The following is an 11239-nucleotide window of genomic DNA, read 5'->3' as shown; positions in this document are numbered from 1 at the left end:
TATTTATGAGTCTTTTTAGAATATTCTTTGTCAGCTCTTGTCACTTCACTTGACATTTTATTGTCAACATATGTTTTGTCTGCTTAGTTCAGGATGAGTATGTTCTTTCGTTGCATATGTTGCATCTGCTCTGTCATTGTTCTTCTTGAACTTTTCAATGACATACTCTTTTGTCAGCTTTGTTGTCAATATCTGCCTTCAAAAGAAGTTCATCTATAGGTTTTCGTTTAAAGTTCTTTTTGTTGGATTTATACAAACAGTATGGTTCTTACTGTCTTGAAACAGAACTCATCTGTCATTGGGTTTATCGTCAGTTTTAAGTTTCTTCTTTCAATGACTCAGATATCTTAGAATAGTTTGAAAAGTTTGTTGTGTTCTTATTTAGAGCTTGCAAAATGAGTTGTCGGTTGTGTTGTATTTCTTCTCATAGACGCTGTTTCTTTCGACATTTTTATTCTAGATAAAAATATGCTTTCAATAGAAAAGAAAATTCAAGAGTTTGCTACAACTAAACCATTAGATGAACTTTTTACTAATGTCGGTCAAAAGTTTGAGACAGAGACCGTAAAGCATGAAGGCTATCGTTTTGACTACCCATTAAGATGGCTAAGAGACCCTCTGTCACAAAAGCTATTGGCTTCGTAGAATGAAGTTTGTTGTCTGTAGAAGATAAAAGTTTTCCATTTATTGTAAGGTTTCATATAGATTTATATATCTGAAGGGAAACGAAAAATGTGGAAGAAATTGAGCTAATACAAGTTGACCTTTCATCTTCTCTACAGACTGCGTTAAAAAATATAGAAGATAAAATAAATTCATGTTATGCAAAATATGCTGATGAATATGCAAATACCGAGAGCACACTTTATGTGAGAATTGTATATTGACAAACAAAATTCACAAGTGTCATTCAAATCTACGAAGACAATCCAAAGAAAGACGAACAAATATATACAGAATCACTGCAATGTCATGGTATTATTTGCAAAGAATTAAATCAGAAAGTCGAACTTCCTTTAGCAAATATTTACAGTCGATATGCAAGAGATGAACCATATTTATTTAAAGATGTTTTCGACCCAGCTGCTATTATAGTTCATGCTTCATTTTCTGGTGCACAAAACTCTTTTTTATGCTTGGCAAATGACTTTTACGAAAAACCTACAAAGCTATATGAACCACCAAGTGGAAGTATTTCAGACTTTCAAGTATGGTTTACAACAGATGGAAGAAAGAGAATAGTTCCATTATACCATGCGTTTTACTTAGAACTTAGTTTCATATACAACTACTATCGAACGGTAAAAATATAATTTTTTAATACGGTTGAGGTGTTGGATTTGGTTGCCAACTAGACTGTGGTGCAGGTTTCAGGCTGTTGTATAACAGGAGCTTGTTCTTCTGGTTCAGGGTCTTTAGGTATAATACCAACAAACTGACCTACTCTTTTACCAATATTTTTGACTCCGTTCCAAATTCCTCTTCCGACAGATTTTATTCCATTCCATATACCTCTTCCAACATTTCGAAAGAAGTTTCCTATTCTTCCAAAGAAACCCATTTTACTATATGTAAAAATCTAATGTCCGCCTAGTCTCTTACGTTTCCTGTTGAGTTCCATAGCATTCTTTAACTGGAGCTCATACATTCTGTTTCTCCTCTGGTAGAAAACATATTCTGGGTCAACTCCTGTGTTCGCGTCATCTGCATAGAGTTGTTTATATCCCACTTCGGGGTTTGTATAAAACTCTTTCCATCTCATATTTGCATACCATGGTGGTAAGCCTAACGCAGCGTCATTTGACATGGCAGTTTGCATTTGTACATCTGTTGGCACTTGACCATAGTTTGCCATTGCAGTTTGTATTCTAACTTCATTTGGAATATTCTCTGGGTTTGGTTGTCCAGGTTGCTGTGCATTTGCTAAGTTCTGTGCGTCCATTTAATATTAGATAAAAATATCTCTTACGAGTACATATACTGAACATTTGCAGGCATTGGTTCATCTTCATATTCTCTGTACTTTTCTGCCACGTCAAATAAATAAATGACACAATGGAAAAAACCTAAAACAAGTAGTCCTATTTCAAACCACATTTACTTACTAGTAAAATTTCTTTGTTATGACACTTTCTCCAGTTTATAGGACCTCTCTCATATTCTATCTTATCGTATCTAAACTCATAGTCATGTATGTCCTCTAACCATCTCATGACACTTTCCAAACCACTTTTATCGGATGTAAAGTAAAAGCATGGATGGTTATGTAAAACGTCTAAAGTTTCTAAAGAGTCTCTCAAAGTCCAGTCTACTTGGTATTGAAAATCCCATGTGTTATAGAACGGCGGGTCTACTATAAAGAAAACATTTTCCTTGTCTTTATATTTTTCATACAAATCTGTCCAATGACATCTCACAAACTCTATACCCTCAATATATTTTTCTATGTCCTCTTTGAAAACATTTGTATAGTTAAGATATAAAACTTTTGACATAAGTGTTTCAATGTCATGAACTCTTATAGCACCACTATATAATAGTCTAGCAGATATACTATCCCAGTCTATATATTCTGCTTTTTTCAAAAACCTCTCTGACAGTATTTTTCTTATCTAATGGTATACGTTCCATTTACCTATAGGTATCTTTTCTTTCAACTCACTCAATATTTTGTTTGTGTCTGGTATATGTTTGAGACGGTTCATATAGTTGTCGAAGTCATTGCATATAATCTTTGAGTCTGGGAATATTGTATGGCACAGATGGGATATATAGAAACTTCCACCGAACAAATCTACAAATGTTAGACCATTCGGTAGTTTTAAGTTCTCTCAATAGAATATCTTTACATCTACTCTTATTTCCAAAGAAGGGTAACGGTGGTTTTTGTAAAATTCATTTTATATACAATAAAAATGTTTTTTCCTGAAAAGTGACAGAAAAGTGACAAAACATTTACGAAGAAATCTTGAAAATTCAAGAGGGTAGAAAAGAGGTTAGAAAAGAGGTTATATCTAACCTTCTACCCTAAACATTATTTTTGTCTGATTTTACGAAGAAGTCTTGACAAAACATGAAAACATATATAATTTGTGAAAAGCTCCTGGAAGACCCGTATATAAGAACTTCATTTATACTAAACATCTTCAGGGCTAGAAGGCACGAAGTGCCTGGAAGCCCCACTACCTTTTTTTTTTTTTTTTTTTTTTTTTTTTGAAACTCAAATCATTCTCCGGTTCGAATAATTCATCTGTTGCTTTTTCTGTTTTTTCTATGAATTTTAATAATTTGATTAATAAATCTTCATCAGGAAGAATTATTGCTGCATTTGTGATAAAATTCCATATTGAGGTAATATGGCAATAATTACATTTATAAAATGTAATTTTATCCAAAATTTTTTGGCAAATTCGCATAATAGCATTAATATTTGAAGCTGAGATTAAACCTGTGATTACTTCTGTAACTTTTGGAAAATCATCGCAATTTAATATCTCTTTATATTGAATTGAGAAATAAAAAAAATCAAATGGATTCATTTCTTCAATTTCAAGGAGATTGTAAAAATTGATAGAAGTGTTATTGCAACAAATTGTATTTGCAGCAAAAAATATCATTTGCTCGATTCCATTTTTGGAATAAATTTGCTGGAACAATGTTAAATTAAAACAGTTGCTTAATTTTTCTTCATTGTTTTCATAAAAAAGTAACAAGTTTGCAACTGAAATTTCAAAATTTTGATAATTGCCAGTTATTTCAGTAAATATATATATTTGCTTTTCTTCATCTAAAAATGGCAAATATTGATTTGCAATATTAACTAAAGTTTGGGATAAATTGTTCCAGTTTGATTTTACAATTTGTGAGCACATTATGTAATATGTAAATTTATCCGCTTTGTAGGAATTTAAAATTGTTTGTTGTTCTGTTTCAGTTAAATTACTGAATTTTTCAAGATTAATATTGTGATAAAAAATAGAATCCTTGAAACATTCTGATATCTTTTCAATGTTTAAAACGGATGCTAAAAAATGTAAAAGAACTTCATCAGTCACTGTGATTTTTTTGAAAAATTTATCCCAATTCAAGCATCCAATTGATCTTTCTGTCATTGTACTTATGCATTGATAAAGTTGATTTAATGAATCCGAAGAATAATCATTATGCTTGACTAGTTGAGTTAGTTGATACAGACTGTCGTCAGCCATTTTAAAAAAATGAATAAAATTGTATAGTAAATTATATTTGTGAAATTTGTGACGCTACATTCAATCTAAGACCAATATCTCAAAGAATTCCTCATTTAAGTATTACTTTTCATTGTTTTTTAAAAAATATCTTTGCTTATTTGTTCACTTTTTTGACATTTATTATATGCTTTTTATCATATTTCCGATGATATGAATATATATTCTATATAAGAATGACGCTACATTCAATCTAAGACCAATATCTCAAAGAATTCCATTTAAGTATTACTTTTCATTTTTGATTCAATTTTCGAACGGTTTTCGTAAATTTTGCATCATTTCATTTTTTAATGGGAAAATCATCTATATTTAATCAAAAAAGAGCAAACTTTACAGACGAAAATAAAATATTTATCAGGGAACAATCTGATAAATACCAAAAATCAACATCGAGAGATGAAAAAACGAATATAATCAAACAAGTTCTTCAATATTTTAATATTAAATACGCCGAAAATGAATCTAAAGCTGTCAGAAGATATTTTAGTTATATTGCAGTTAAAAATATTCCCGCAGTTACTGGAAAATATCCTGATACAATTGTTCGCAAAGATATGCTTTATTCGCATGATCATACAAATATTATTAATTCAAATAATATTGAACGTTACTACCGTTGCATCGATCATTCTTGTCAAGCACGTTATTTAGTTAAAATTGAGAACAGTTCAGTTTCCGAAGATTTACAAAAGGAACATATACCCGAATGCAGACAATTTAAAAAGTTACAAAATGAAAAAAATGATCTTCATAAATCAATGACTCTGACAGAAATATACAATAAGGCAATGGCAAAATTTTCTGAAGACAACGGCACTTTTCAGCAGATTAAAAAATTTATGACAGAACTTGCTGTTGGTACTGATGAAAACCCATTAATTAAAGATTCATTGGTCAGGGAAGTTTATAATAAGTCCAGAAAATTTTCTGTTGGAGAAAAAATTACAGACGATGAAATTGCTAATTTTTGTTTAATAAATGGCGAGCAGTTTTTCATTGGCCATGATTTTCAAGCAAATTGTGAGACGATGTTTTTTGGTTTTGAGAAGGCAATTCAATTTGCAAAAGAAGCCACAGATTTATTTTGCGATGGAACTTTTAAAATTACACCAAAACATTTTCAAAAAGGACAGATGCTAACAATTATGATTTGTGAACCTTCAACAAATCAATATCTACCACTTTTATTTATATTCATGAAAAACCGCACATTTGAATCTTATAAGAAGGCATTTGAATATATTTTTACTGTCAAGGGTATTCAATTTTCAAAGCTAATTCAAATTCATTGTGATTTTGAAAAGGGAATGATAGAGGCACTTCAACAAATTTTCCCTAAAGTCCGTATAATTGGATGCCTATTTCATTTCAAACAAGCTTTACACAGGAAACTTGTAGCACTTTATACAAAAAATTTCAATACTTTACAAAATTCTTTATTTAAGCTATATTCTATTACTCCATTCATGTCTCATGAAGAATTTGTACTTACAATGCATATAATTAATCAAAATAAAGTTGATTCGATCAAAGATTATATTGATTATTTCAACAAAGTTTGGTTGCCGCACTACAATTTAATATCTCAATATAATAATGCAACTGCAATATTCACTAATGATTGCCTCGAGAGTATGCATTCAGAATTTTCTTCGTTAAAACATCCAAACATTTATGAAGCTATTAAGAAGATATCTCAAATCCAATTAGATAAATATAACGCCATCAAAAATAACCAGAAGATCGAGCGCCATATAAAAACCGTTATCACTGATAGCTACAAAAATTATATTCTTGACTGCTTTCAAAAAGAACTTGAGAAAACAATTTTTTCTATCAAACAATACAACGTAAGTGATCTTTCTTTGGCTCAGAACGAGATTTCTCCATATGGTTCCATAGAATCGAGTTCATTGTTCGAAAATATTCCAGTTCATGATGCAGATATACTCAAATCGATCGATCTAACAGATAAAGATACAATGATCACTAAGTTTATTAATGAAAAAAGAGAAAAAATTATGGCATTATTTAATGAAACATTAAATCATCCAGATTTTAATTCATCCACTCCAATTCAAACTAATTTTGAGCAAGCCGATACAAATCAAGGTTCAGATGCTCCAATTCGCTCCGAAAATTCAAATATTGCAGACTCTACAGATTTAGAACCAGAAAATCAAAACCATCCTTCTACAAATCAAATGTCTAGTAATCTAGAACATAAGCTGGACCTTCTTGATCATATTGAAAAACAATTATCGAAAATGCGCTCGTTATTGGGAATTCTTCCTACTACAAATGCTATTGTTGGGCCGTCAAAACAAGTTTCAGTTAATAGCAAGCAAAATTCTGAAAAAAATAAGAAAAAATCTTCCATAACAACAAAATCAAACAATAAAAAACAAAATTCATCCGACAATCCTCCTAAACGTAAAGCTCCTATTTCGGAAAGGATTCTCAGCGATAATAACTTATATAGGGTGTCCAAAGGTGTGTTTAGCACAAACCTGAATACTGCGAATAGAAATAAACAAGTTACATATATATAAAGTTTATTTAAATATAATCACCATTGGATTCAATCACGCGTTCGCAGCGATCGATCCAGGCTTGAAAGACACGCTTTAAATCATCATGAGAAAATTGCTCAAATTGCTCTCTTACAAAATTTTCAAGATCATCTGGACTCGCGAATTCGCGTCCTTCAGCTCTCTTTTTTAGCGTGCCGAATAAATAAAAGTCAGCGGGTGCAATATCAGGTGAATAAATTGGGTTTGGAACAACTTTGACATTGTTTTCCACCAAGTAATTCATTACCTTATGACTTTTGTGAACTCTTGAATTATCAAAATGAATTGCAAACTTTTGTTTTTGTTGTTTGGATTTCTCAAACTCATCAGAATTGATAATTTGAGTAAGAACATTGTCAATTAGATACTGAGCATTCATCGTATTAGGTTTTTGAAGAATATCAATTGCGATGATGCCATTCACGCCCCAAAAAACCGACAACATCATCATTGGTGTGTCAATTTTTTTCTTCGGGAATGTTTGCGGATTTTCATCCTTCGGGATCCACATGATTTTGGCTTCTGTTGCATATTGAAACCAAGACTCGTCCCCTGTTACTAAAAAGCGAAACTTCTTGGATTGATACGCACGCAATATAGAGAGGAGCTCTTTCGAAGATTGGACTCTAGATTTTTTTTGAACTGAATTAAGGTTGTGCGGAACCCAACGTGTATACGCTAGTTTGTAGTTCAAATAATTGTGCATATAATAACTGACTGTTGTATGTGGTATCTTTGTCATCTCCTCTATCCTTCTGAGTGATGCTCTTGGGTCTTCATCTAGCGCTTGAAGAATTACTTTGATTTTTCTTTGATCCGGCGATTTTTTGTCAATTTTTATGATGGGCGCCTTTTTGTTCATGAAGTGATACATCCTAACATGATACGTTACAGTGGAATAGCTAGGAGCATCCATACCGAAGCATTTTACCAATGTCTCGTAGATTTTTTTACAGTCTTTGCATTTTTTTGCAAGAGCGAGGATGTTTTCTTTATGATTCATTAAAAAAATGAAAAAAATCCCGCCAAAATTTCCCGCGAAACCGCCTCTTGTCTCAAAATTCATTTTATATCCCGGCATGGCGCCAAAATACAACATACTCATCATATACATATATTCATATTTTTTATTATATATTTATAATCAGCATATATCTCCTTTAATAGTCTCATATAGAGCGCTGTGCTAAACGCACCTTTGGACACCCTATATTTTCAAGTTCATCGAAAGAGATCGAAAAGCAAACGTTCCACATCTACAGAGAAAAAGAATTGATATATGAAGTCTAATTCCTTTTATAACTACTATATTTTTATTCTTATGACTAAAAAATAATATATTATTTAACAATTTTCATTTTTTTCTTTTAACAATTTCGTTTTATTTCCATTTATTGTTAAATGATTTTTAGCATACACCTTTCTTTGTTCATCTTCTAAATACAATTTATTTTTTCTTAGATATAATTCTATTCATTCAATTCGATCGTCATTTTTCAGTACATGATCGTAATTTTCAATTATTGATCGCGATTTTACTTCAGAATTTGTTCGCAATATTAGTAGTAGGATATGAAGGGTTGTGTGACTTTTTTTGTTGCATCTATATATAGACGATGCATTAAAATATATTTATTTATAAATCATTAAAAAATTAACATTAATTTTAAAATAATTTATTTTTTTATCTTTTATAAAAGAAGCTATATATAGATGATGTCAGATATTCCGCGATTAATTAAACATTGTTTAAATCCTGAATGGAATCAATGGAGTCATAATCAAAGACCTCATAAACGAGTAAAAGAAATTAGAAATAATTATTTTCATGAATAAAAAATAAAAAATTTTTTTAAAAATAAACTTTAAAAATTCATGTCTTACATTTTTGAATGAAATGAGTTCAACATTGAACTTTAAGAAACTAATGATTATTTGAATTTATGAAATCAATTATTTGATTCATTCTTTCTTCAATCTCTTCTATTCTTTTTGTTAAATCATCTATTTTCATTAATGAGGTGATTCTTGATTGAGGAATAGATTTCAAACTAACCACTCCTTTTATTTTTGAAATTTTGAATCCATCAACTTTAAACATTTTATTCAATTTACATGTTGTCAATTCTTCAAATAATTTTTATTATTAGCATAATAGTCATTAAATTCTTCAACAGATGAAAAAATTTTTATTTCAGTAATTGGTTTAACAACGTTTATTTTTTGTTGAACATTTTCACTTTCATTTATTTCTTCCTCCTCTGTTTCATTTATTTTTAAAATCGGTTTCATTTATCATTAAATAAAAATTAGAATATAAGTGATGAAATATATTTTTTAATTAATATTAAATCAGAAATGGCTGCAGAATTCTTTAAAAAATTATGGGATGGAATTAAGAAAGCTGCGGGTTGGGTTCATAAAAAGATTATTAAACCCATTGCAAACTTTTTGGCACCAGTAGCGAAAACGGCAGGAACTATCATAGGTGGAGTATTAGGTACTAAAGCAGGTAATCCGGCGATGGGAGCACAAGCAGGTAACGCAGTTGGTGGAATTGCTGAAGGAATACTTAATAAAATAGGAGGTAGATAGTGGAAAAATAAATAAATATTATTTTTATCTTAGTATCGGTTGTAGTCTTTGATAAACTTTTTCTCCTTTATTTAAAACTTCTCTTATTGGGCAGCTTTTGGTGTTATTGATTCAGCAACGTCACTAATTGCTTCTTTATTCTTAAATATCCAATTTGCTCCCTTCTTCATTGTTTCCCAAACTTTACTCGCTCCTCTTTTTACTTTATCCCACAGTTTCTTAAATATACCTGCAGCCATAGTTGATTATTTCATTAAAATTAAAAAATTCATTTTTTTTTTATTTTATTTATTAATAAATGACGACTAACTATTTGGTGCCAAACACTAAACCGATTAATGGAAATGTGTTTCATTCATTCGAAAAGATAAATGAAATATTCGCAAAGGAGAGTAGAAATATTATAGAGAACTTGAAAGTTCATGCTATGACTCTGATGCTCCATATTTTTGATGATAAACAAACTCATTTAAGAATTACAAATCCGGCTCATGATGTGAACCAATTAGGTGACACATATATTAAACGCAAAGTTAAAGCAACTCTAGTTTCAAATAAAGCTTTCACATGTGATGCCGCTTTTAAATGCATGCGTTTATTCGTTGGTTACAAATCATCAAATCAAAGCTTTAAACAATTAGAAGTAGAAACCGAAAGAGGTGATGCCGGTTATCTTCAGATGGATTGCGCCCGTGAATCTTTCGCATTTGCAACATATAAACCAAAATCAGAAAGGAAAGTTAAAAAGTTTGTTCATTCGTTATATAATAATGTTCAAAAATATGATAACTCAGTATGTGGAAAATATATTGACCCTTCAGAAGTTTTCAAGAGAGCAAATGAAGAAGTTGATGTCACTTTTGATATGATTATTCCGGTAAATGATTTGTTAGCATTTCAGGCGTTCGATGATTATCCTAAATCATTTAGTGATATCATTCTTAAATATTATGTTTTCAGGGATACTTTAGTATTTTGTCAGGTTGACCCGTTAAGAGTTGCTGATTTACAAAATTACGTTTATGAAAAGATAACTGATGAAAATTATGAAAAGATTATGAATCATGTTTATAAATATGATCGCAAATTCCAACAAATCGGACTTCCTGCCAAATTAATTACAAGCTTAGCCGCTACATCTGCTGACGCAACAGTTGATGACGTTATTATTTCATGCACAAAGATGGAAGTTTTAGAGGATAAATGCATTACACCAGGATATGGTTTAATTGAAGAATCAGTTAAAGCAATACCACGTTTATTCAGTAAGGAAGATCCATTCATGATTCCAGCTCAACATATTGACGTTCGTTCACTAAATGGAGGTTGCATCACTCCTGAAGGTATTAACTCAGATTTCTCATACGCTCTTCATAATGTTACAGATGTTGTGTTAGCATTTCCGAAGAATGCAATGCAAAGAACAGTTTTAGAAAATCCAATGCTTCGAGGTCTTCAGGTCACTATAGATTCCAGAAACTTCCCCGATCAAGCGATGACCACAGTGGGCGACATATTCTTTACACGTATGCTTCAAGCTTCTGATTTAGATGGAGTGAACGAATGCACAGAAGAATACGAGGACTCATTAACTAGACCACTGAATGATGATAATGGCACGCCATTAGCTAGAACATGGAAAGACCAAACTTCATTCTTATGCACTATTCCAGTTCAACGTGATGGAGCGGGTATATTCTTTGATGAATTAGAAACTTTCAACTCACAAGTTACAGTACAAGTGAAAGCTTATCCAATCATTCAGGGTGAAAATGACACTTACTGTTCAAAGGTGACAAATCCTCCTCAGGTTTGGTTTAC

At 31.0% G+C, this 11239-nt stretch overlaps 3 protein-coding genes and 1 pseudogene across 4 annotated transcripts, besides 4 other annotated features; 1 reads left to right on the top strand and 3 right to left on the bottom strand.

Moving 5' to 3' along the window:
• Nucleotides 1–1579: 1579 nt before the first annotated feature.
• TVAGG3_0549310 (uncharacterized protein) lies at nt 1580–1942 on the bottom strand (the record flags this gene model as incomplete). Its single annotated transcript, XM_051238118.1, has 1 exon — nt 1580–1942. One exon carries the CDS (start codon nt 1940–1942, stop codon nt 1580–1582), a length of 363 nt encoding a protein of 120 aa, XP_051095942.1.
• Nucleotides 1943–3215: 1273 nt separating this feature from the next.
• Nucleotides 3216–6730: a mobile genetic element.
• Nucleotides 6730–8033: a mobile genetic element.
• Nucleotides 6810–7937, bottom strand: TVAGG3_0549280 (Mariner transposase; the record flags this gene model as incomplete). The annotated part of the gene is made up of 1 exon (XM_051238117.1): nt 6810–7937. One exon carries the CDS (start codon nt 7935–7937, stop codon nt 6810–6812), a length of 1128 nt encoding a protein of 375 aa, XP_051095941.1.
• Nucleotides 8032–8384: a mobile genetic element.
• A 797-nt stretch (nt 8385–9181) lies between these two features.
• Nucleotides 9182–9418, top strand: TVAGG3_0549250 (N-acetylmuramoyl-l-alanine amidase family; the record flags this gene model as incomplete). Its single annotated transcript, XM_051238116.1, has 1 exon — nt 9182–9418. The coding sequence occupies one exon, from the start codon at nt 9182–9184 to the stop codon at nt 9416–9418; it is 237 nt and encodes a 78-aa protein (XP_051095940.1).
• A 24-nt stretch (nt 9419–9442) lies between these two features.
• Nucleotides 9443–9657, bottom strand: TVAGG3_0549240 (annotated as a pseudogene). Its single transcript has one exon. A coding segment is annotated over exon 1 (215 nt).
• Nucleotides 9658–10778: 1121 nt separating this feature from the next.
• Nucleotides 10779–11239: part of a mobile genetic element that runs on past the window's edge.

The sequence above is a fragment of the Trichomonas vaginalis genome, chromosome II (assembly GCF_026262505.1).
Source record: "Trichomonas vaginalis G3 chromosome II, whole genome shotgun sequence".
Taxonomy (NCBI): Eukaryota; Parabasalia; order Trichomonadida; family Trichomonadidae; genus Trichomonas; species Trichomonas vaginalis.
This window is presented reverse-complemented; position numbering and strand designations above follow the sequence as displayed.